This window comes from Danio rerio, chromosome 24 (assembly GCF_052040795.2).
Source record: "Danio rerio strain M-AB ecotype USA chromosome 24, GRCz13ab, whole genome shotgun sequence".
NCBI lineage: Eukaryota > Metazoa > Chordata > Actinopteri > Cypriniformes > Danionidae > Danio > Danio rerio.
The window spans coordinates 35,122,020-35,149,031 of record NC_141044.1 but is presented as its reverse complement, the minus strand read 5'-3'; the positions used below and the strand labels follow the sequence as shown (position 1 = coordinate 35,149,031).

The following is a 27,012-nucleotide window of genomic DNA, read 5'->3' as shown; positions in this document are numbered from 1 at the left end:
GCGGTTCATTCCACTGTGGCGACCCCAGATTAACAAAGGGACTAAGCTAAGGAATATAAATGAATAATGCAACGAATGCTTTATGTGTGTACATGTACAGTAAAGCACATTTAGAACAGACTCATTTTATTTTTACAAACCGTAGGTTGATTAAAAGTACTTTTATTTTCAATTGTATGACTATTGTCATGACCTTATTTCTAATTCTACTAGACTACAGGTACAAACATCCAGAAATGATTTTAAAATATATATAAAGATGTCTCAGTAAATGGTACAGTTAGCAGATGAGCGCTGAGTGCACAGGAAGTCACTGGTGATTTCTTTATATCCTGGAGCTTCAGTCAATCCACTTCCTGCACACACACACACACACACACACACACGCACGCACACACACACACACACACACGCACGCACGCACGCACGCACGCACGCACGCACGCACGCACACACACACACACACACACACACACAATAAGACTCAGCACATTCATGCCATGTTAATCAAAAGCAATCTGATATTAATTTTTGAACCAGTTTTACCTTCAATCAAATTGTAAAGGTTACAGTAGTTAGTGCCGTGATCAGTGATGGCATACCAGGTCTCTGACACTGACATGGCCTGCATGCGGAATAAGTTTAAAAGATTATTTGTTGTGTATAAATAATCCCTTAGTTGTTGGTCTACATCAGAGGTGTCCAATCTTGGTCCTAGAGGGCCGGTGTCCTGCATAGTTTAGCTCAAACTTGCTTTAACACACCTGCCAGGAGGCTTCTAGTGTATCTAGTAAGAGCTTGATTAGCTGGTTCAGTTGTGTTTGATTAAGGTTGGAGCTAAACTCTACAGGACACCGGCCCTCCAGGACCGAGTTTGGACACCGCTGGTCTACATTATAGTTACACTTACAGATACATGACAGTGTGTAAAAAACCCATAGGAGGTGAGTCTGAAGTTGATGTCATCAACATATTTCTTCACTGGCGTTGTGTGTTTGGCGGAAATGAAGTGCGTCGATGCTGACTGCAACTAAATAACAGAGAAACAATGCTAAATATTCATATTCATATACTTATAGAAGCTTATTTCTTAAATTAATCTTACAACTCCCAGTTAAACAGTTGAATTGAACAATTTTTCAATCCATTCAGCCCATCTTGGTGTCTAGTGGGAGCACTTTTAGCTTAGCTTAGCATAAATCATTGAATCAGATCAGACCATTAGCTTCTCAAACACAAAATTCAAAGAAGTTTTATAAATTTTCCTAATTCCCTTGTTGAGTCTATTTTCAGGTGGTGCGTATTATCATAGTCGTTGAGTATTATCATTGCATCCGCTGCAGTCATGGTACGGCAGAAAATAAAAAAAACTGTTATTTTCCATCAGTCTAAGTAAACGATATTATGATGATAATAATGTTGATACAGCAGAATCAGGTTTTAAATAGGAAAACGATCAAAACTATCTTTAAAAAATGTTTAAACTAGATGCTAATGGTCTAATTTGATTCAATGATCTATGCTAAGCTAAGCTAAAAGTGCTCTCTTCAGACTCGGAGATCAGCCGAATAAGTTCAAAAATAGTAAAACTCCACAGTATAATTCTAGGGGAGTTTTAAGATAAGCATATTCCAAAATAAAGTGGAGTGATTCTATAAACTGGTTCATATAAACACCACATTACATCACGAAACACACCTTGTAGAGACATTTCTCTCCTCCTGTGGCGCACGTTGAGAATGTTCTCCACTTCTTGATCTGTGTGACCAGAGATTCAGACACACTCCTGCAAGGCAGACTGAAGTACCTGGGAATAACAAACAGTCAATTTTAAGTATGGCTGAAGCTGCCACCTAGTGGAAAAACAGGGATTTGTGGACCTGCAATGAAGGTTTTAAAAAGGTGTACACATTTGCAAATTTCCTCTGTGAATACAGATTTACTGATACACATTTGTGGCTATTCATTACAACAACAAATTACACTTTTACAGCTGCTTGGTAGATTTGCACCAAAAATATCTTCATAGTTTTCAACTGCTTAATATTATTAAACGTTAAGCATTAAAATATTACACACTACAAAAATTTCTAACAGATCAAAATAGAACAATGATAAAAAAAATTTAATATAATATTGTATATAGGTTTTTATGATCCTTTTCTGTAAAATATCATAATCTTATTATTGGCCTGGAATGGTCATGTGAAAGCTTAAAGGGCCATGAAACCCCCCTGTCTCAGCAGAGTGTTTTCACACTTCTAGTTTGAAAAAAGTCAGAAAAGTGGGTGAGTCCAGCTTTATTTAGGTGGGAGTGTCGAGTGGCGAAAGAGAGAAGGATTTGCATAAAAAGGGGAGTTTCAGTTTGCTGATTTTCAGAAGCAAACAAACAAAGATGCAGGCGAGAAAGACAGTGACTACATTTACATGGACATCAGTAAGCAAATTATTTGCCAAATTATTGATTTGTCGACTTTTACTGCAATTTGACACTTTCACTTTCATTTTATTCATGCATGCCCCCCATGACAAACAAGATATTTGATGCGAGGAACTGCCGGAACAGTGTAGTTAATAAAATAAAATAAAATAAAATGAAGCATAATTATACATGTATCTCACAAATATAACACATTAAACTTTGTTTAAATATTATAATATTAAATATAATAATCAAATATATGTACAGTTTACCACTATTTTAATAATGGTCAAAATAAAAAAGAAATTTAGAAAACAATTTGAATAAAAATGTCAGCATGAGTGTAACATTTAATATCAAAATGTAAAAATCCAACACTTAAGATTTCCAGCAATTCCATGCAAGTGTCAACCTTGCCATGAAAAAAAAAATAGGTTTTTACTAAAATAGCTAACCGTTTCGAAGTATTTCTGTGTAGGCTTGTATTTTACAGGACTATGAAAATACTCAAAAATGTCTCTGTCAATGTTTTAAAACTATTATTTTTGATTGACCAGTCACACAAGTGACAATTTCACATACAGCATGTCACATCCATAACAAAGAGATGTCCATAATAAAACTTTTTTCTCATAAATACAACGATGTAAAAAAAAAAATAATAATAATAATTGTTCTATAGTGAGGCAACTCTTATCCTGTTTATTAGCATTGTTTTTTTTTGGGGGGGGGGGGGGGTGTGCAGTTTACTTCACAGAATTTCTACAAAGTAGGCAGTATACTGTAAACTCACAGATTTTTTTGGTCACATCCATAATGCATGTGTTTTTTCCTCATTTAAAATATCAAAAATGTTCACAGATTTATAGTTTTCTGATCCTATAATCTGTGGTGAGTTGTTCTGTAAAATATAAACAGATGCTTCAATATAATGTTAACACATATTTCTCTGTGAATTTATGGTTTGAGTTTTTACTACAAATGTCACATCCATAATGTTGGAATGCTATAACGAATGGAATTTGTGTGTGTATGTTTTAATCACATATCACATCGATACAACTAAAATACAATTCTAGTTCTATTATCAAATCCATTATACATCATTGCAAACTTTACAGAAAATAGATTACATTAGCCTGAATTATTGATTAACTGTTTAAATATTCTCGCAAATGTTAAAGATTTCACATTCTTAAAAAGTAAGATAAAAGATGATACTTCACCACTCGACTTTGCACTGTGCATGAAGAGGTCCTGCAGAGCTCAGTTCAGATGTTCCCAATGCCACAATCCAAATAAAGAGCACATCAGAGAAATGCATGATGATTCCTGGTCTCAAAGCTGGAGCTAAAGAGTGCTGAAAAGTTTAAGAGGTTTTAACAGGACAAGAACAGAATCACAGGACGGTCATGAGTGAGGCTGAAAGGAAAATTGACTAATTTAATTAGACCATCAAGTGAGCTCTCAAAAAAGAAACAGGCCTACGGGGTGTTTGAACACTGACTGAGCTCAGGAATAAGTCTGAGTGATTTCAGAAAGATTACAGTTTGTTGTTAGTTGTAGACAAAGAATTAAAGGTACAGTCCACTCTGCTTATTTTACAACAGCAAAACAGTTGACTTTGGCAATTTTTGAATGATGGGTGCCTTTTTTGCGTAGCTTAGCATAAATCATTAAATCAGATTAGACCAATAGCATCTCATTAAAAAATAACCAAAGACTTTAGATTCTTTTCCTATTCAAAGCTTATTCTATAGTTACATTGTGTAGGCTACTAAGACCAACAGTAAATAAAAAGTTGCTATTTTCTAGATACATATGACTGGGAACTACTTTCATTCTGGCATATTAATCAAGAGAATGTGCTGCTGTACCATGGCTGCAGCAGGCACAATGATATTGGTAAGTGTCTAAAAGTAGTTCCTAGCACCAAGCCCTTCACTTGCACAACCAGCAAGCCTAAAAAGCATGACGGCTAATGCTAACGCTGCCTTAATGGCAGTAAATAAGAAACAAGAAAAAAAACACTATGTGACTAGCTAAGACATGATTAACCTGCTCAAGTCAGCAAGTTTTCCATTGGAAAGTATTTCAAAACTTTTCATCTCACTTATTTAAGAAAATCTCTGTTAAGCTGGATTTATACTTTCGCCTGGTGCCTCATCACGCACCTCCACTGACTGTGTGCGCACTTCGCTAAACGGTAAAATTAGGTGCCGGATCCGGCGTGTTCCGGCACAAATTAAGCCCTGATGGTTGGTGATTGGATGCGAGTTGGCTTGATTGAATTGCTTTACACAGACAGGAAAATTAAGACAGGTTACAATTATTTAGGACCCGCAAGACAAAAATTTCTGTGAATTTAAAACTTTTTAAGGCCTAAAATTTAGTTTTTGAAATGTAAGACTTTTTAAGACCCAGCGGACACCTTGCACCAGTTAGACTCTGTGTAATATAGGTGCGCCTGTTGCGGTCATGGTACTGCAGTAAAGTTTCTTGATTATTATGCCAGAATGAGAGTAAATAGCAACATTTCATTTTCTGTCAGTTTTAGAACATGACTTAATTACAAAAGTCAAGCTTTAAATAGAAAAACTAGTGAAACTCTTTAAACATTTTGAGAGTTGAATAATAGGAAAATAATGAGCATACAGTCAGTGCATTTTAATTTCTATATCAACCAAAAAAGAGCTCAAATCAAGTTTTGCCCCTTAATAATGTTGTATTTTACAATCTATTTTATAAACTGGTAGCTAGCTGTACACTGAGCTCTCTTCAGAAAGTCATATCATTTTCCTCTGACCTCACACACTCCTCCTCGAGGCCCGTCTGCAGCATCACACGTCTCACAGTAAGTGACTTTCTCCATTCTGGTCAGGAACAAGATGTTGTGTTCTGAGGCCTGGAGCTGCTGTCCTGACGCTGCACTGAAGCTGAGGAAAAAGTGAAGTAAACAGCAGTGTGAACTCACCAGAAGACGAGAGGAAGGAGCAAAAGAGGTTATTTTTGGAGAAACTGACACACTGTCATTGGCATGATCTTCCTGACGGCTCTTTCGCAGTTTTGCCGAAGGACCTTGAGGTTTCAGAAAGTCGAGCAGTAAATGTGACAGTATACTTTTGTTGTCCATGATTCAAATATTTCATGTGTCTATTATGTAAGTTTGTAACTGAATAAAAATATAAAATTGTTGTGACTTTATATCCTCTTTGAATCTATCTATCTATCTATCTATCTATCTATCTATCTATCTATCTATCTATCTATCTATCTATCTATCTATCTATCTATCTATCTATCTATCCATCCATCAATAAATAAATTCATCCATTCATCCAATTATCAATAAATAAATCCATCCATCCATCCACTTAATAAATTCATGCAACCATCCACCCACCCATCTCTGTCTATTAATAAATCCATCCATCTATTTTTGTCTGTGAATCTAATAAATCCTATCTATGATACATCCATCCACTTATTGATTAATCCATCCGTCCATCTATCCATCTGCCTATCTACTTATTAAATTCATCCATGCCACGCATCTGTCTATTATTAAATCCACCCATCCATCTATTTTTGTTTACAAACCCAATGAAGCCTATCAATGAATCCATACATCCATCCATCCTTCCAGCTATCAAAGAATCCATCCGTCCATCTATCTATCTACTTAATAAATTCATACATGCACCCAACTCTATCTATTAATAAATCCATCCATCTATTGATTTTTCTCTATTAATAAATCCATCCATCCATCTATCTATATTCATTTATTTTCTTTTTGGCTTAGTCTCTTTATTCATCAGGGGTTGCCACAGCGGAATGAACCACCAACTTATCCAGCATATATTTTACGCAGCGGATACCCTTCCAGGTTCAATCCATCACAGGGAAACATCCATACACATTCATTCGCACACACTATGGACAATTTAGCTTACCCTTGTCTTTGGACTAGAGGGGAACACCAGAACACCTGAAGGAACCCACGCAAACGTGAGGAGAACATGCAAACTCCGCACAGAAATGCAAACTGACCCAGCTCGAACCAGTGATCTTTTTGCTGTGAGGTGATCATGCTACCTACTGCGCCACGGTGACGCCTTTCCATCTTTTTTCTTAATAAGTCCATCTATCTATTCATCCATCAATAAATCCAACACCCATCTATCTAACTCCTTAATAAATACATCCATCTAGCTACACTCATAGTCAGAGAAGCTGTTATGTGTGATTATTTGAGGTTTTTCATTAATCGGCTGTGCAGCCCATATAGCAGGGATTTTCATTTTAATGAATTGTTTCAATCCCTCTCACGTGAAAATGTCATCAGCTTTGGCTTAAAGGGGTTTTGTCCCAGTGTATTGCTCTTTTATTGTTCACCTGTGATGTGCAAATTGTGGCCTGACTAAAGCTTTAGACTGTGTTCGAATCAGAAAACAAGCTCATCTAAATGTTTATTGTCCTGTCAGTTTTCAGAGACAATTTCTGTCTGTTGTTCTGGTGTACAATTCAAATGCTGGTAAATTAATAAGCTGAAGTGAAGTACATATTAATGAGCAGATATAGGAGTGGCAATGTGGTGGCGCAGTGGGTAGTGTGTATATATATATATATATATATATATATATATATATATATATATATATATATATATATATGTGTGTGTGTGTGTGTGTGTGTGTGTGTGTTCATATTTACTACAATTGCCAATAAAATAAATATAGCCTACCTAAAAGAGTGAACTAAAAATGTGGAGTGGCAGATAAGGGGTTAAATGAGAAAATTAAATGTTGTGTATTCCAATATGATATAGTGTTTAAGAAAATTAGCATTACCTGTACTAACATCTCCTAAATCAGCATCTTTGCCTTTTTGCGTTACTGTATTGGCATCTTCTGTTTTGTGAGCTCGAAACAACGATGAGGTGATTAGGCTTTGTTGTGGGGCTTGAGCATACACTACCGAATTACCAGATCAACCCAGAGGTGTTTCCCATTGCAGAGGACTGTCTTCACACATCAGATCAGAGACAAGCTGCATCCCTCCAACATGTGAAAACAGAAAAAAAAACAAGAACGACCAATTATAATAAATAGTAAATCACAACGAGTCGGTACAGCAGTCCGGAAGTAGTCAAAATCGAACATATTTTATTTGTAAATTGTGTACGTTTAATAAAATGTCTGTTTAAGTTTTTATTGTTTACTTTTTAGCAAAAAAAAAAACAAAAGACTGCTCATGTTGAGCATGAGAACATCACATGCTAACTGTTGTTTTTCTCAGCGCTCATCTAGATGGACCAATCACGTTCTTATGTGGTTATTAAATGAGTGCGATGGAAAATAGTATATTAAATATGTCTTTTTCAGCTTTGAGTCAGCTTAAATTGTTATATTAAACCGATTACACTCTCACATCCACATATATTTTTAATAAATCGAAAATCGTCCTGGAATTGTCATGTATTTCAGTGTAGAATTAATCTTTTTGAGCCTCCTCGCGCCCCCTAGAGGAAATAAATTGCTAAAACAGTCGCCGGTTAGTAAAGGAGATTCTCCGTATATACCACTTTTACGTGGGTCAGTGCAAATCAAACGGACGGAGGGCGGGGGAACCGTCACCGATGAGGGACATCTGATCGGTTTGCTTGATGGTGCCGCCGCAGATTCCATTACAGGTACCGTTATTATAACCTTGAAACGTTTTTTTCGCAATTACGTTGCATATCAGTCGGATGCGTCATGCTTTATTTTACCTTCATAACGCGTGATTTACAGATCAGCCTGTCTATGCTGTGATATAAATACATGGATGCTCTTTCTGGTGTTATGATGAATAAAGGATGATTTATGTTCTGTTGTTTTCATATTAGCATACAATCATTTTTGGCAAGTCACGTCGCATGTTTCAGGTTTCCAAGCATGTTAGTGTTGAAGAAGGATGCCGAATTTGATTCTTGACAGGAATAGTTTTATAATTTTTTAATGAGTTTTAATTTGGAGACACTTCATCATGGATCAACCTGTGGATCGAACATTTAGGCTAACTACTTTATAATGAAGATACGCAAATGATAATTTAAAAACTATTGAACTGAATTACACATTTGGTTTGTATGCCGAACAGGCACATTTCCCAGTCAGATGTCATACAGTAATTCATCCAGATGTTTAACTTGGCAGTTTTTTTTAGTTATCATTGTTCCTACAAACACGTTGATTTAATCAGCAAGGTAAGCTGTTGCTTAGGGCCCAAGAAAATCTGAGGGCCCCCACATAAATACCTAGAAGTATAAATTATACCAATAAAATTCATCATTTTCTATCATATTTTGTATGATGAGGATCTAAATAGGCTAACGTTATATACAAGTTTAACGTTCATTACACCTGCGCAAATGTGTTTCCAGCCTCACCCACGGAGGAATTCAGCTGTCAAATCAGGTAAAGATTTAGTTTTAAAAACGTAATAGTTAATATATCATTTTTAACTGTTCATTTTAATACAAATAACGTTTTACAAGATGCTTTACATGTTGTTACATTAAGATGCAAAATAATGTAGAAAAAGAGATTGAGTGATTAAAAAAAAAACAGCAAAATAAATCAATTAAAAATAAATTAAAGTACAAAATGTGCATTTTAGGCCCCACGGCCAGAATTGCTTAGGGTTCACAAATTACTAAATCCACCCTTGCCCACACATAATGACTTGACTACAAAATAATAAAAAATAAAACAGCAAAAAAAAATTTGCAGCTTATATTTTAAGTAATAGTATTTTTTGTTTTGCTTATAATTTGCTTATAATTTATTAAAATTATATATATGAATAATTTGTATTGTAATATTTATGTATTATAATCTATTCGTATTCAATTAACATTTTCTACTTAATTTTACTTTCAATAGTTTCAAATGCTTTGGTCATTGTGCCAACATGTTTTTGTAATTTCCTTTATTTTTACAATACTGTACATTTGAAGTACATTTGTAAATATATATTTTAAATACTGTTGTATTTGTATTACTTTGCAATGTAATTTATATTTATATTTCAAGGCAACAATTTTAGGTTTCATTAACCGTTTTATCTGATGTCAGTTATTGCATTATTTATCTACTATCATAGCATACATTAACATTTTTATTAGCTTTTATTTTTCAGATTAAATAAATAGGAATTCAAATAATTAAATCAATATTCAAATGAAGGTTTCAAAATAAAAATATTGCCACATTTGTGAAAAAAATGCATTAAAAACTGTTCCTTCCTTTTATTGTTTCAGTAAAAACATAAAATAAAGATTTTCTACCAGTGTTACAAACAAATTTCTTATTAAACAACAATGCAAATGTGGTCTTTAATACTTTAAAATGATATTTATCTATATTTAGAACAAAATATTAGAAATTTATGTCAAATTTGTTTTTAAAACATATATTTGTGCAAAATGTTTTTTTAGTAAATATTCTTTAAATATTTAATTTAATAAATAAACAAATCCAAAATTTCTGTATAAATTGCTTTGTTTTTATATCGCTATTATTATTTAGTAATTGTAGCTGATATTTAAGTTAGTTGACAAGGCATTTTCTGACATATTTAGAGATGTTATTTTTATATTAAGCAGATACTTGAATAACTATAAGAACATGACATGTGAAATATATACACTACCTGACAAAAGTCTTGTCATCGATTGTAAGAGCAACAAATAATAACTTGACAAGGTATTGATTCTAGTCGATCATTTGAAAAAGTGTCAGAAGGTCGATATTTCCGATGAATCATCTGTTGAACTGCATCCCAATCATCACAAATACCACAGAAGACCTATTGGAACCAGCATGGACCAAAGATTTTCACAGAAATCAGTCAAGTTTGCTGAAGGAAAAATCATAGTTTGGGATCACATTCAGTATGGGAGCATGCGAGAGATCTGCAGAGTGGATGGCAACATCAACAGCCTGAGGTATCAAGACATTTGTGCCGCCCATTACATTACAAACCACAGGATAGTGCTGAAGAATTTCCAAGGTGCTCCAGGAATTGGCCAGCCCAGTCACCAGACATGAACATTATTGAGCATGTCTGGAGTAAGATGGAATCTCTGGGAGTCCTGCAAGAACGCTTTCATTGTCATTCCAGATGACTTTATTTATGAACCATGAATTTATATTCTATACTGTACATTATTTCTGTTAAAGAACAAGACTTTTGTCTAATAAAAGTCAGACTTTACTGTCCTAATTAAATAATTAAAATCAAGCCATGATAATATTTTATTCTGGTAAAGCGTAATCTAAAGGCCTTTGCCTTTCATAAAAGTTATTATTTGATGTTACTAAAACTTAGATAGGCAACAAGGCTTTTTTCTGGGAGTGTGGTATAATCTGCTAATTTTGAACATAATAATGGAATATAGTTATGTAAAGAAACAAATTATTAATTAGCTTTTTTTTTTTTTTTTGTGAAGCCGATTAAGGTTAGGATAAGGTTAATGCTTATCCTAACCTTAATCGGCTTCACAAAAAAGAAAAGAAAAGAAAAAAAGCTAATTATTGGAAAAAAAGGGGGGTTGTCTTCTACAAAGGCGGTATAAAGTCAGCGCAAAAGAAAATCACAGGGTTCTACATTTTTTTTAAATAAGCTGGTAAGATGTTATTTTCAACTGCATAACTAACAATTATCATGTGAGATCTCCTTTAAGAATGTTTTATCCCATTAGTGTCTGAAGATCCAGTACGAGGTGCTTTGGGCCTGAAAATGGACTCAATTTCCTTGCTGGGCAGCAGTCCAGCCAGCACCAAAGTCTGCTTCTTACCCAATGGCCTGAAGAATGGCTCCAAAGAGGGATCCGGCAAGCCCACGGTTGGCATCATCGGCTCTGGCGACTTCTCCAAAAGCTTGACCCTCCGCCTGCTTCGCTGTGGCTTCCATGTGGTGGTGGGCAGCCGACAGCCCAAAAGAGCGGCAGAATCCTTCCCGCACGTGGTAGACGTGACCCATCACGAGGACGCATTGGGAAAGGCCAACATCGTGTTCCTGGCCATCCGCCGAGAGCACTATTCCACCCTCTGGGACATCAAGCACCTGCTGGCTGGAAAAATACTGGTGGATGTCAGCAACAACAGACGGCTGAACCAGTTTCCAGAGTCAAATGCAGAATATCTGGCATCCCTCTTCCCAGAATCCACTGTAGTCAAAGGCTTTAATGTGATCTCGTCCTGGGCCATGCAGTCGGGCCCCAGGGACTCCAGTCGACAGGTATGTTGTCGAAATAACAGCAACACGAAACACGTAAAAAATCCTTTGTTCCACACAGTTCCTTCATCCTGTCTAGGGTTGTAACGGTATGAATTTTTTTACGGTATGATAATCGTCTAAAACAATACCACGGTTTGACGGTTTTGCGGTATACGGTATGTTACAAATGTTACAAAATAATAGAACAGTGAAGCAAATTTGACTTTTTCCAAATAATATATTTTCAGTTACTGTAAACAACACCACTTACAATGAACAAATAAAAAAATAAGAAAATAATAAATAATGTGTCAGTCCAAATAAAGTCCAAATAAACATGGTGCAAATCCTCAGTAAAAAAAATAGATATAAATATTTACTATACTATAAATAGTTACATAACGAAACTAGATTCAATATGGAACATCCTTACGTTTTATGTGCCAGCATGGATATGGTTGTCTGTGTATATGGATTTGGATATGGTTGTCTGCAATGCAGACAAACAGCTGCACCTTCATTTGCGTCTTTTGAATACAGCAAGAGCAGCAGTTCGTCTTTGCTGTGTCACTGTTTTGTCATGTTTCTGTGCTGCTGTGCATGCAAAAGTACTTAGTATGAGAATTATTTCATGCAAAACTTTTTTTTGCGTTTTATTTAGCTGCGCATAAATGTATGCCTATCTCTCATTCCGTGTTGTTCAAAAAGCTCGTTGTTGGTCTACAAACAAAAGCGAAACCTATGCTTATTGGTTGTGATATAGCGAGTTTGAACCAATCTGGGCATGGAGGAGGGACAATGCATCAATGTATCGTGTCTGGTTTGTCCGGAGACACAGTGACGAGCGTTTCTTTGTCAAATCAGCGTTGTCAAATTTTGATGACGTAACCGCACTGATTCCGGAGCCTCTGAAAGTCCGCGAATGTTATGTGATACAGCACTGGAAAGCTGAGATTCTCTTCTTTATGCCAATCTTTGAATTGTATGAATCGGATCAGCGGATCAAAAGTTATTAAACATTTAAGAGCAATACTTATTTTTAGCCGCGGGCGGCTGTCTTGATCTTTAAGGGTTAAAACCGTTGATATGCAATTGTTCATGGTATGATAATCGTGCACGTTCAAATCGTGGTAGATCGTCATACCGGTATATTGTTACAACCCTAATCCTGTCTTAACACAAATCAGGTTAACTTAATTGTTTTTGCCAATTTAAATGGATTGAACATAAAACAAATGAGTTGTCTTAAAAAAAACTCAAGAATTATGTTAATTCATTTATAAAGCTATACTTCATATCAGGCCCGTGCAGAGACTGTCCAAAGGGCATGTGCAGGATAAATTTTTTGAAGAGCGGGTGGGGGGGGATGGGTTTGGGCCTTGGGATTGGGGGGTTACTGAAATACCGAAGAGTTGTGTTGTCGCGCGAGTTCTGATCAGCGGTGTTGTCGCGCGAGTTCTGATCAGCGGTGTTGTCGCGCGAGTTCTGATCAGCGGTGTTGTCGTGCGCGTAATGTAAAGCTGGGGGGGTTGGGGGGGTACTCAAGAGTTTGGGCCTTGGGATTGGGGGGTTACTGAAATACCGAAGAGTTGTGTTGTCGCGCGAGTTCTGATCAGCGGTGTTGTCGCGCGAGTTCTGATCAGCGGTGTTGTCGCGCGAGTTCTGATCAGCGGTGTTGTCGCGCGAGTTCTGATCAGCGGTGTTGTCGTGCGCGTAATGTAAAGCTGGGGGGGTTGGGGGGGTACTCAAGAGCGGTGTTGACGCGCGCCTACTGAAGGGCGGTACGGAGAAGGGAGGGTGTATCACGGGGGCACTTTTGATCATTTTGGAAGGGCACTTTCTTTCCAAGACTGCACTGCACAGGTTGCGCCCTATGTGTGCACGTGCCTGCTTCATATTATATTATCTTTGCATCAAATTACAAAAAGCAAACTAGTAAATGTTTATGTGAGGTGTTTCTAATGCCGAGTTCAGACTGCATGATTTAAGCCCCGATTTTGACTCGCCGACAGGTTTTGAGCAATCGCCGACAAATGCCTGAAATCACAGGCAAACCGGTGCTCGTGCACGTGAGTGACAATCACACTGTATGAACTATCAAAGATGCGATCTGAGAGATTTGCAATGAGTCGCCGATGCCCATGACATATTTGGCGTGCTAAATATCTGGAGCTGTCGGCGATTCAAATCATGCCGTGTGAAAAGAGTTTTGACTGAAAATAACATCGGCGATTGCTTACCATCGATAAGAGAGTAGCATCCCCTAGTGTATGTGTTTACCTGCAGGAGGTTGAGGGAGAAGTTAAAAGCGCTCATTTTCGGTTTATTTGGACCCAAGAAATGAAGAAAAGACTAGTGGAGGTTTGACAGGAGCACCCGTGTCTGTTTGACATTTCATACAGAAAGTTAATGTAGGAGCCATACATTGTATTTTGGCTATTGGCCACAAGGTGTCAGTAGGAGACTATATAACTGTGGCTTCACTGCATGGAAGAGACAGTGTTGGTAGGAAGCACACAGTTTTTGACTTTTATGTAGCGGCTTTCCAATGCCGCTAGTGTTGGTAGGAAGCACACAGTTTTTGATCGTATCGTCTCGTCTCGTCTCGTCTCGTAACTGAGCGTAACGTAACTCAAGATAACAGAGAAGTGTGCATATAGATTAAGGAAAGTGATTAAGTGATTCTGTTGATTGGAAGTTGATTGGAAAATAAAGACGTTTTTATTTGCATCTATTTGCCTACGGACTCTGACTTTTACACGTTAAAAACTTGCTCACTCTACCAACAATAGCAGCATTGGAAAGCCGCCACAGTTAAAAAAAAGAAAGTTGAGGAGAAATTGCTGATTCCCTTTAAACCCAGGTGAACAAATATGTTCATTTTCTACCCCATTAAAGGCTTCTTTTTCCCTATGTAGTTAATAACAAAAGATATACTACGTGTTTTTGGCTGTGAGACGTAGTTTGGACGAAGTTGTTGGCGATTCTTTCTATTGTAAAAGCATTCAATGTGAAAGCCCCTGTCACCGATCCATCTTGCAGTGTAAACAAAGCAGCGACAAAACGCTAGCCCAGATAGTCAAGCAGTGTGAAAACATCTGTGACACGATTACTTTGAAAATCATGCAGTCTGATAATCATTTTATTTTGACAAGCTATTTTACAAGAAACTATTTAGCTTAAATGCAATTAAGGCTTAACTAGTTTATATAGCCAAGTTAGATTAATTTGGTAAAGTTTTGGACAAGAGCCTAATGGAAAAAGAAGTCTATTATTAAGGGGGCTAATAATTATGACCTAAAATATTACTAAAAAGATAAGTAAAACTGCTTTAATTTCTGACAAACTAAAATAAACAAGACTTTCTCCAAAAAAATAATATCATAGAAAATACAGTACAGTGAAAATGTCTTTGCACTATTAAACGTCACTTGAGAATTATTTGGAAAATAATAAAAATTTCACTGAGGGGCTAAGAACTTAGCCTTATATACTGTATGCTAATAGAACTATAAAGCACATATTATCTGAGAAGTGATGATGAGGAGGAGAAAAACGATAAGAATTATGACGTATTACCAGAGTCCTCCTCTAGCCGCAGTGAATGTAAATGTCTGAGTTTGTGTGAAGAGCAGATTAAGATGAACAGATGAGCTTCTCTCTCTCTGGAAACCTCTAAAGGAGGAAGAGACTTTATTAATGCAACGAAAAATCCATTACAGCCCTACCATAAACCTGCTTGTATCTTACAGTATAATTCTGAACCTTTATCAACTCTATGAGTTAATTCTACTCAGGATATGGATGTTAGGAAATAGTTTTTGTGCTGTATTCCTCTCTGGTTCCTCTCATTGACACACTTTTGTCTTGATTTCACACATTTGGCTCATTTTTTTATTAAATACATACGTTTTATTTTTAAATTATGAATAAGAAAACACAAACAGTTGAACATTATAAAGTATGAAAATGGTTCTTGTACCAATAATGGAATTTACAGTGCATGCGTAAATAATCTAAAAAATTTATATATATATATATATATATATATATATATATATATATATATATATATATATATATATATATATAAGCCCCCCTGAATTTTTTGCCCCAGTTTATTTTTTTCCACCTTTTCTGTTTAACAGAGAGCAGAATTTTTCAACACATTTCTAAACATAATAGTTTTAATAAATCATCTCTAATAACTGATTTATTTTATCTTTGCCATGAAGACAGTAAATAATATTTTACTAGATATTTTTCAAGACATTTGTATGCAGCTTAAAGTGAAATTTAAAGACTTAACTAGGTTAATTATTAATTAACCCACGTGCTACCCACTGTGCCGCCAATTATAATAATACTACTAATAATAATAATGTTAATTATATTTGTTGTTGTTGTTGTTAATAATAATAATAATAATATTTAATTATATTATTGTTGTTTTTGTCAATAATAATAATAATAATAATAATAATTATTATTATTATTATTATTATTATTTATTAATATTATTAGTAATAATTGTTATTGTTAATAATAATAAAATATTAATATGAATGATAATAATGTCAATATTATTGATAACAGACATGCATAAATGTATAAATATATAGACAAATACATAATAATAATAATATTTTAATAACCGTATTCATCCTAAATGCATGCAACAATAAATGAATGAAATTGAACTTATAAAAGTAATACTTACTTCTCTATTTCCTCAAGGTGTATATTTGCAGTAACTCAGCTGACGCTCGACAGCAGCTCATAGAAATGTCCCGTCAGCTCAGCTTCATCCCAGTAGACATGGGCGCTCTTTCCTCCGCCAAAGACATCGAAAACATGCCCCTGCACCTCTTTACGGCCTGGAAAGGACCCGTCCTGACCGCCGTGGCCTTGTCCATCTTCTTCTTCGCCTACTCTTTCGTGCGGGACATTATCCATCCGTACATGAAGACCAGGCAGAGCTTCTTCTACAAAATTCCTCTGGAAATAGTGAACAGGACGCTGCCTGTGGTGGCCATAGTTCTGCTAGCCCTGGTGTATTTAGCGGGACAGCTCGCGGCCGCATATCAGCTCATGTACGGGACCAAGTACCGGCGTTTTCCACCCTGGTTGGAAGGTTGGTTGGAGAGCCGCAAACAGCTGGGTTTGTTGAGCTTCTTCTTTGGCTGTATTCATGTGCTGTACAGCCTGTGTCTGCCTATGAGGCGCTCGGAGAGATACCTGATGCTCAACATGGCCTATCAGCAGGTGACCTTCACTTTCATGACATGCAGGAAATTCACTGATGGGGTGGATGAGCTTTTTTGGGAATGCCTCGGAGGGTGTAATACTGTATAAAGTTTACTGTTTGTGGTTTGTCATAATAATAATATTAATAATATTATTATTAATAATAATAATAATAATAGTAGTAGTAGTAGTAGTAGTAATAGTTATAAATAATAAAATAATAATAAGTTTGATAAATATTACTACTAATAACTACAACTAATAATAACAATATTACTTATTATTATTATTATTAATATTAATAATGGTTAACAATATTAGTAATAAATAATAAGAACAACAATAATGATTATAATATTATTATAACAATGATTATAGTAATGAATAATGATACTAACAAAAACAAGAATGAAAGCAAAAATATAATTAATAATACTACGACTATTATTATTATTATTATTAATAATAATAATAATAGTGATACAATTAAATATTAATATTAACAAATACTACTACTTATAATAACAATATTATTAATTAATAATAATAAAATAATAACAATAATAACAGTTATAACAATAAAAGTAATGAATAATAATAATAACAACAAGAATAATAATTTAACAATAATGAATAATGATAATAATGATATACTAGTGATAATCTTAATATATACTAATAATAATAATCATAATTATAAAATAGTCAAAAATACAGTTTTAAATTATTTTAATAGAGAAATTATAATATATTACATAATAATTTTTCATGAAAATATTAATATAAAATTTAATACATATTTTAAGAATGATTACATTTTTACATAAAATATTATACAATAATAAATATCAACATTTGAAATGAATATAATTTTATCTAATCATTTAACTAATTATAATAATATTAAATAGTAATAATAATGATAATACTAAATATCACTACTACTAATAGTTATTACTATTAAATCATCATAAATCATAACATATTATTATCTTAAAATATTAATAACAATAGTAATAATAAAGTACACAGATGAAGTGTTTTTATTTGTTTAATATAGAAATTCTAATATATTGTATAATTATTTAGTATAAAATATTAATACAAAATTTTATAAACATTTTTATATTGATCATATTATAATTAAACTTAATATTATTATTATTTTTAAATAATATTATTAATATTAATTTAAAATTACATTAAAAGTTTGTTTATAATTATTTATTGTAAATATAATAATATACATATGTTTAATAAATATTTTAAAATATTAAAATTATAATAAAATTAATATATTTTTGCTTATATAATTATGTGAATTATGCAAATTATTAATATCATTGGTCAAATATATATATATATCAATGAGAATACATTCATTCATTCATTCATTCATTTTCTTGTCAGCTTAGTCCCTTTATTAATCCGGGGTCGCCACAGCGGAATGAACCGCCAACTTATCCAGCAAGTTTTTACACAGCGGATGCCCTTCCAGCCGCAACCCATCTCTGAGAAACATCCACACACACATTCACACACAGTCATACACTACGGACAATTTAGCCTACCCAATTCACCTGTACCGCATGTCTTTGGACTGTGGGGGAAACCGGAGCACCCAGAGGAAACCCACGCGAAGGCAGGGAGAACATGCAAACTCCACACAGAAACGCCAACTGAGCCAAGGTTCAAACCAGCGACCTTCTTGCTGTGAGGCACTACCTACTGCGCCACTGCCTCGCCCATTCAATGAGAATATAGAAGATGATAATGATTATAAAAATAATAATAAGAAAAATTTAAGTTTATGCAGATACTGTAATAAAAATACACCAAAGTCAAATATTATATTTGTATTAGTCATTACTAACTTTAATTTATATGTAAATATATAGTTATTTATTATAGCACATTATTTGCAATTAAGTTTTACAAATATTTTATTATGTAATGTACTTTATCATTCATACTTACATTTTTATTTTTAAGTCAAATGATTAATGATTACTATTAAAAAACAATCACTAAAACTTAAATTATAATATATACTATTAATAATAATAATAATAAATGTTCATTCAACAAATTAATTGATTTGATTTCTGGGTCTGTAGGTTCATGCGAACATCGAGAACTCATGGAATGAAGAGGAGGTGTGGAGAGTGGAGATGTATGTGTCCTTCGGCATCATGGCCCTGGGGCTACTCTCTCTATTAGCAGTCACTTCTATTCCCTCAGTCCACGACGCACTCAACTGGCGGGAGTTCAGCTTTATCCAGGTAACACAACATCACACCACCTCACTGTCCTACAGTTTTTTGCAATATTAGTGCAAATATGGCAACACAGTGGCTCAGTGTTTAGCACTGTCACCTCACAGGAAGAAGGTAGCCGGTTCGAGTCCTAACTGTTTCAGTTGGCACTTCCGAGTGGAGTTTGCATGTTCTCCCTGTGTTGGCGTGGGTTTCCTCTGTGTGCTACGGTTCCCTCACAGTCCACTAAATTGACCATAGTGTATGTGTTTGAATGAGTGTGTATGGATGTTTCCCAGTACTGGGATGCAGCTGGAAGGGCATCCGCTGTGCAAAACATATGCTGGATAAGTTTGTTGTTAATTAATATTATCTTTTTTTTTTTAAACATCGCAAGCTTTCCTAAATTTTGTACCATTTGCTTAATTTTGTGTTGAATTCAGAGATCACAATCATGGCAATTCACCTTTTTATTGATTAAATTTCAGAGAATTAGATCACTAAAAGTTTCTAGATTTTAATGAAAGTTAAACTAAGGCCGTACTCACACTAGGTACAGTTGCCTTGAACCTGGCCAAAGCACGCTTGTCCCCCCTCCCGTCTCCCCTGACGGCCCGCGCTCACACCACAAACGGGCTTCGGCACGCTTACGTCATCGCTGCTGTGCTGTTCAGTGAGAAGCGCTCTCTCACTCAGCAGCACAGTGGAGATTTCTCTAGTTATATCGTTTCAGTCGTTTGATATGCAGTCAAATATTTCGCCAAACAGTCCTTTGGGATGCGGGGACACGCAGTCAGATATTTCGCCGAACAGATCCGCCACTTTTGGCGCTCATAAACAATCATAAAGCTCTCGTACTGCAGGAATGAGGAGGTCTGCTGAAGGTGCGCAGCTGTCGTGCAGTGAGGGGTTTGCGTCTTTAATAAACCACGGCAGTTTGCGTTCACTGAACAGTAAGAATTATTAATAAATCCATTTGAAACAGCCCCGTAAAAGTCACATCTCGCTTTCAGTTTCGGGCTTTGGCGCGTTTTGCACTCACACACAAGCATACCACTCCAAAGCCCAAATGAACCGCGCTCAGGCACACCTCTTCCAACCGGGCCAGGGCCGACCAAGTGAACTGTGCTTGAGCCCGATTCAGCGCACTCACACTTCTCAAACGATCCGGGAAACGGGCCTGGGCACGGTACGGATGACATAGTGTGAGTAGGCCCTAAGATAATTGTGTTTGGTCTATCATCTTGCTTTACACCTGCAGTAAATCTTGGCAAAATAACCTCTTCTCTGAAACCTTGGGTAAAAAATCTGGCTGTCAGTTTTGATGATGGTCTGAAATTTGAGCTGTGGTCAAATCCTGCTTTTTTCAGCATCGACTTTTAGCAAAAGCAAAACCACACAGAAATGCCTTCTGGCCCAGCCCGGGCACGAACCAGCTACCTTCTTGTTATGAGGTGACAGTGCAGTGACCCATTTTGCTTTTCTGCACATTGGCCAACTCTTGGTTGTGCTTATTAGTGCTATATAAACGACTTTGACATTTGGTTTAGAGTGTGAACCCTGTTTTCTAGGCAAATATAATCTCAAATGAGCGTTTGTATCCCATCAGTCCACTCTAGGCTACATCGCGCTGCTCATCTCCACGTTTCACGCTTTGCTTTTCGGCTGGCAGCGGGCGTTTCTGGAGGAGTCCTATCGTTTCTACATGCCACCCAATTTCGTCCTGGCCCTGATTTTACCTGTGACCGTCATCATAGGAAAAATAGTGCTGCTGCTTCCCTGCGTGAGCCGGAAACTGAAGCGCATCCGACGTGGATTAGACTCCCATCAGAGCCGCACAAACCACGAGAGACCGGCTGCTCACGTCTCCCCAGAGAGGGTCACCATCATGTGAAAACAAAAGGGTAAACAAAATAGTTATAGTTATAATAGTTAATTGATTACATTAAAGCAGTGTTTTTCAATCATGTTCCTGGAGGACCACCAGCTCTGCACATTTACTATGTCTCCTTAAGCAAACACACATGATTCAGATCATCAGCACATTAGCAGAAAGACCTGAAAGGGGTGTGACATCCAAAACATGCAGTGTTGGTGGTAGTGTTGGGCGATGTCGAAAAATTTGGCATCATACGATGTCTAATGTGAAACATCGCGACGATGAGCTAATTATTTATGAATAATTAATTAATTCATAAGGAATTAATTAATTAAAGTCTACCTTTTCAACTACCGGACCCGCATGTTTTTTGTTTTACCCATAAATCATAAATAAATAAAGATAAGTTACACACAAATTACCACCTGTCAATCACTTTTTCTGCGGGACTCTGGCATGAAAAGGCAGAGTGAGCTGTGTTGTTATAATGACGTCGACAAACTTGGTTGGTAATGGTGCACAACCAACAGGAACCAACCAACAGTATCTGAGGTTCACCAAAATTACTATGTATAAGTGTGAAAACGAAAGATTGAAGCAGTGTACTGACGCTGAGACACGTTACTTAATAGATTCAAAAGACTGAAGAGGCGTTAAATAGAAACACGATTTATTAAATATCATTTTTAACATTTATAGTGAGACGCGATCCAGCAGTACATCCTTGATAAACTGTCCAAATTGCACTGTTCTCTGGGGTAACTGCTGAAGCTCAGAGTCAGATGCACGCATAGCCTGCACTGCAGCGCATGACAGTGTGTGTGTGTGTTTGTGGTCACGTGATGTGTGTATTCAGCAGTACAGTGTGGAAGGAGAGCTTTTCAGAGATGCTTGGTGAAATACCAGCGTGGACATGGATCGTTTTCATTCTAAAATGTCATTTTAAAACTCAGATGTATTATGATTGGTTTATACTTCTGCGTCAAATAATCGGCAAGACCCATGGCGCATGCAATGTATCTAGCCATGCATTTATCTTTCTGCACGCTGTGTGTGTTGCTCTGCAGTAACACTTCAGAAACGCTAGCTGGCAGTAGGTGTTTATGTTCCTCTGTGTCGAGTTCCTTCGCTGCTGTTTGGTTTTTTCTGAACGCTACCTTAATGTACAAGTGGTTCAAACTCGCTCATTTTGTGGCTGGAATTAGTGGATGTGCCACAACTTTAATCATAAGGTAAACGCAAAACAACAGTCTCATCCGTAGCTCCTTCACAGGACTTCACACTTGTAAACACTCGCTGCATTGGGCTCGCGTGGCTCTCACCCTACCCATACTCGCCAGCGCTAGCCGATTTCCACGGCGAGGGCTCTGCAACTACGCATAGGCTGCGTCGTATCATATGCGTGCGATTGACACGGAAGTATAAATCAGCCTTTAGTGTAAACGGGGTCTGAGTGTGTGTAGTTTTCGCAAGCGGGTTGCTGCTGCAACGAGGGCAGGGCAGAGGATCGCGATGCCGACTCAGCATGGTGATGTCTATCTGCGATGGCCGATGGCATCGTCTATCAATTCAACCCTAGTTGGTGATCCTTCAGGAATGTGGGCTGAGAACCACTGTATTAAAGGAATAAATCGCCTAAAATTGAAAATTCTGTCACAATTTACTCACTGTAAAAAATGCTGGGTTCCACATATAATGTGTTGCTACAACATGAAGAAATCAAGTTAACTTATTTGTGTTTACAAATTTAAGTGAATTGAACATAAAGCAATTTAGTTGCATTAAAATATTTTCCAAAATATCTTCTTTTGTGTTCAGCAGAAAAAAGGAAGCTCAAAGTTTGGAAACACTTGTGGGTGAGAAATTAATTAGTAAACTTTAATTTTTGGCTGAACTGCTCCTTTAAGAGTCACAAAATGTTACCTTTACATATGCAAATGAAATTGTTTATTTAATTTGCATATATTTGTTGGACAAAAAAGTCTGAACATTGGATGAAGATGGGTCTAAATTGTTTTTGATATATGAAATTCATGTTTTTACAGCCAGATCTAAAAATATGAATGATTTTTAAAAGGAGGTGTACCACCCAACCCGACCCCTAAACCCAACCATCATTGAGGGATGAGCAAATCATACTAAATTGTATAAATGAGATCGCATTGTACGAATTTGAATTAGACACTAAATCAAAAAGTTACGAATTGCTGTGAGATTGTGATGGTTTTTACAGAGGAGGTTGTACAATAAAAGGCTGTATTTAACGAGACAAATGGACATCTCAATCTGTAAAAACCTTCAGAATACAGATTTGAATAAAACTGTGAAGTTTGGTGTATGTGTGTGTGTGTGTGTGTGTGTGTGTGTGAGTGCTGGAGAGAAAACTCATTTTGAGAAAATGACCTGTAAAAACGATTATTGTAAGGGAAATCTACAGACTCAAATTGATAAAGTGTGACAAAAAGGTACACTTAAGATGATATTTATAATGTTTTCTTACCATTAGACTTAAAAAAAAAACTGACTGGAGTGTCTCACTTTAATGTCAAAGTAAATTCCAAGCCTTTTATTTCTAGCTGTGCTAATCGTGTAATGATGGCCATTGTACATCACATTTATAAGACGTCATGTATTGGTGAATGATACGTGCACAGCTCTGGACATGTGATTTCACTGACCCCTTGATGTTCAGAATGGTTTTAGACACAATTACGTAAAGGTTATAACAAAAATAGCACATAAAATGGTTCTGAGAGAAAACAAAACAAAAATTAAACATTATCATTGAAGTCAAGATACTTCTCACTTTCATGTTGCATTAACTATACATTACCCATAAATGTTATCTTTTATTTATTTATTTATTTATTTATTTATTTCATTTGTTACTGCCCTGCTTCTCTGAGAAATGTGTCTTGTTACAAAAGTTACACAGTGTCCTACACAGACTCTCCATTAAACATGTCATGCTAAAAGACTGCTGTTTTCCACACTGTTTCTGTGAACTGTAGTTAAAGCGGTTTTGTGGCACTCTTTTTGTTGCACAGCGTTTGGTATCAGTGTGAGAACGGTGCCTCACTTGATGCTTTTGAAATGAATACGAATAAAAACAAACAAAATATCTCCATGGTGTTTTAATTCTTAAATTAAATACATTTTCATATTTTAGACGTTAATTTTGTCAGATTTAACTTCCCCAATAAAATTGGATTTTCAGTATTTTCATGTACAAAAATAGAGTCAGTGATGTAAACATGACTGATGTTATGTTTATATCGATTAATAAGATGCATTTTGGTTGATCGAATCACAGTTAAACGAGACACATTCCTGTTCAAATCTGGCATTCAGATGGGGTTAAAGTCTTTTGTCCACTTCAGACCATGGTGAACTGTACTTCTCTGATCTTTTTATCTAATACAGTGAAAAAAAATGATGTGTGTGTGTTGTTTTGTCTACGTTTGTACAGTTAGTATTAAAGCAATTTAATACTTTATGAATACATTATCCAATGCCGTTTATTCCCTTTTTTTCAACCAGTTCATATTTCTTAGTATAGAATTTATACTGTTTTATAGTTTTAAGATGTATATTATATACACTGTTGTCCTCATCTAAATTTGTTAGATAGATTTTTAGGTAAATATTTTATAACATCACAAGTATTTATACTGGGTGATTTATGAATTAAAATACAATGGTAAGGATCAGGATTTTATCAAGTGAAAAAAAAGATGATACAAAAATGTGTTAACAGCATTAGTGACTTCATCCATTTAATAAAATTGACACACTACTCTGAAAACTAACAAAACAGTTTTAAGAAAATGAAGCAGATTTTGGATAATGCAAACAAAGTTTTTATCAAAAGAAAAAAAAAACTGAAATATGTTTTGGACAAAATTAAGTGTTAAATGTTGGACATTCATGAACGAGTATGACAGCTGTTGTTCTTAACAGCTGTAAAGTTATGATTTGTGTCCAGGTATTGATACAGAGGGCAACTTTTTGAGCAGTGTTGTTGGACAATATTGTAGAGTGATGTAGGGTTGCACGGTTTACAGGTACTAGTAGGGTGATACTATGGCTCTTAAATACTGGCGGTGCCACTGTAGTTTGTAAGTGGTAGTATCGTCATTAACGGTCTGTCTAAAATACGTAACGTTACATGTGGAAAGTCACTAAATGCTCACACGTTTGTGCAACAATAGAACATTTTATTTTAATAGTAGCCTATTGTACAATTTCTAATGCTTCAGTTCGAATCTGAATCCGTTCATTTCTGCTCCTGTCATTAAGATTTAATAGCCAAAACACTTTGAACTACTGTGGATTCTTACCTGATAAGACAAAAACATAGCACTAGGAAATATTTAACAATTTTTGACTACTTCATATAGGCTAGATTTGTTGGAAAAATGCTCTTTTTGTTACGAATTTCGTTTGATATCATTTGTATCTTTTTTTAAATGTATTTTTTTGTTGGTTTGAATACATTTTAGGTAAAGAGACATGCAAATACTTTTTTTCAATAATAAGGGAATTATTAAGTCAGTACAAGTATGCCGATTATAACAAATGAAATCTAGTATTTCTGACATTTTTCTTTATTTCATGGATTTGGGTTATGAATTACAGTATGCAATACTTGTTGGTATCATGATACTTCAGCTAGTATAGTATTGTGACATGAATTAATGGTATCACGACAACCCTAGATTGATATTGCTTGGCCACTTTGCAGCAGAAAATTGCCGTCAAAAAGTTAGAAACGTAAGTTATTTTGTATAGATGATGTGCAGTGTAGTTACCATCGTGAAACTAAATTAGGTAGTGGTTATACTTTAAGAACATATTTCCGTAGTTTACTTTTACTTGAGTACAAAAGTGTAGTCCTTCAACTTTTACCAGTCAATTTAAACATGAGTATCTGTACTTCTATTTGAGTAAAGGACGTTTGTCCTTTGCCATCTCTATATTTATATTTAGATTAGTATAATAAACAAACTTACATTGTCGAAATCCGTCTTTCAGAACGCACCATCCTCTCACTGTAAAAAATGTAATGACAAAAAGTCAAGACAACCAATTTTTTTATGATGCTCTAACTTAAGTTAATCAGGTTTCAACTAAACTTTTTAAGTTATACAAAGTTTAACTTAGTATTTTTAGTTAGTTTTGAATGTAATGAAAATTCATTTGATTCAACTCATAAATTTAAGGCAGCAAGAATTCTTTTACAGTGTATTTTCATTAGCCTACAGGTGAAAATGCCCGCACAATGGGGAAAAACAAACAAGTCAAAATGTTTTTGTGGCATAAAAAGCATTGAAATAGGTTGTCAACCCACTGTAAATATGTACAATTAGAGAGCTTATAATTTACACGACCATATCAGATCATATATCGTTTCAAATGACTAAAAATGTCAATTAAAAGAATAAGTTAGTTTTACGGCGGCGCAGTAGGTATTGCTGTCGCCTCACAGCAAGAAGGTTGGTGGTTTGAGCCTCGGCTGGTGGCAGGTGAATTGGGTAAGCTAAATTGTCCTTAGTGTATGTGTATGTGAATGAGTGTGTATGGATGTTCCCCAGAGATTGGTTGCGGCTGGAAGGGCATCCACTGTGTAGAAACATATGCTGGATAAGTTGGCGGTTCATTCCACTGTGGCCACCCTGGAATAATAAATGGACTAGGTCGAAAAGAAAACGAATGAATGAACAAATGAATGAATTTTGTTTTACCTGAAATTTCAACAAACTGTTGAAGCAGAAGGTACCGCATTTAAAAAATTAAAAGGGGGGGGAAACACACGGAACTTAAACTGCAAACGATTTCTGTAGAAATATTGTACAACTGTTAAATAGCATTGGCTACATTTACTTAATTTTACGTTCATTTTTAGGATTTGTCGTACTTGTGGCCTTCTATAACATTCCCGC

At 35.5% G+C, this 27,012-nt stretch overlaps 2 protein-coding genes and 2 long non-coding RNA genes across 7 annotated transcripts in view; 1 reads left to right on the top strand and 3 right to left on the bottom strand.

Moving 5' to 3' along the window:
• The window catches only part of LOC147838080 (uncharacterized), a 982,747-nt gene that overhangs the window by 221,271 nt on the left and 734,464 nt on the right, over nucleotides 1-27,012 (bottom strand). The window lies entirely within an intron of this gene.
• Nucleotides 147-11,445, bottom strand: LOC100535932 (uncharacterized). 2 transcript variants are annotated; one of them, XM_087309870.1, is made up of 8 exons: nucleotides 11,268-11,445; nucleotides 7,411-7,474; nucleotides 5,229-5,358; nucleotides 3,649-3,782; nucleotides 1,699-1,807; nucleotides 911-1,030; nucleotides 547-625; nucleotides 147-356 (listed from the first exon to the last, which is right to left on the bottom strand). In XM_087309870.1, the coding sequence occupies exons 2-8, from the start codon at nucleotides 7,434-7,436 to the stop codon at nucleotides 265-267; spliced, it is 690 nt and encodes a 229-aa protein (XP_087165996.1). In that variant the 5' UTR covers nucleotides 7,437-7,474; nucleotides 11,268-11,445; the 3' UTR covers nucleotides 147-264. The 2 variants fall into 2 exon arrangements, with proteins under 2 accessions (XP_087165996.1, XP_087165997.1); XM_087309871.1 differs by having other exon boundaries at nucleotides 7,276-7,474; nucleotides 11,268-11,439.
• steap2 (STEAP family member 2, metalloreductase) lies at nucleotides 8,033-24,191 on the top strand. Of its 3 annotated transcripts, none has more exons than XM_087309846.1 (6): nucleotides 8,033-8,117; nucleotides 8,850-8,883; nucleotides 11,172-11,710; nucleotides 16,427-16,954; nucleotides 19,054-19,218; nucleotides 20,801-24,191. In XM_087309846.1, exons 1-6 carry the CDS (start codon nucleotides 8,091-8,093, stop codon nucleotides 21,083-21,085), a joined length of 1,578 nt encoding a protein of 525 aa, XP_087165972.1. In that variant the 5' UTR covers nucleotides 8,033-8,090; the 3' UTR covers nucleotides 21,086-24,191. The 3 variants fall into 3 exon arrangements, with proteins under 3 accessions (XP_087165972.1, XP_087165973.1, XP_087165974.1); XM_087309847.1 differs by having other exon boundaries at nucleotides 8,033-8,672; nucleotides 8,784-8,883; XM_087309848.1 differs by lacking the exon at nucleotides 8,850-8,883.
• Nucleotides 23,950-27,012, bottom strand: part of LOC141380746 (uncharacterized) — a 113,760-nt gene continuing 110,697 nt past the window's right edge. The window contains exon 3 of the long non-coding RNA XR_015525238.1: nucleotides 23,950-26,121. This is a non-coding gene — a long non-coding RNA (uncharacterized LOC141380746). The remainder of the gene's footprint in view (nucleotides 26,122-27,012) is intronic.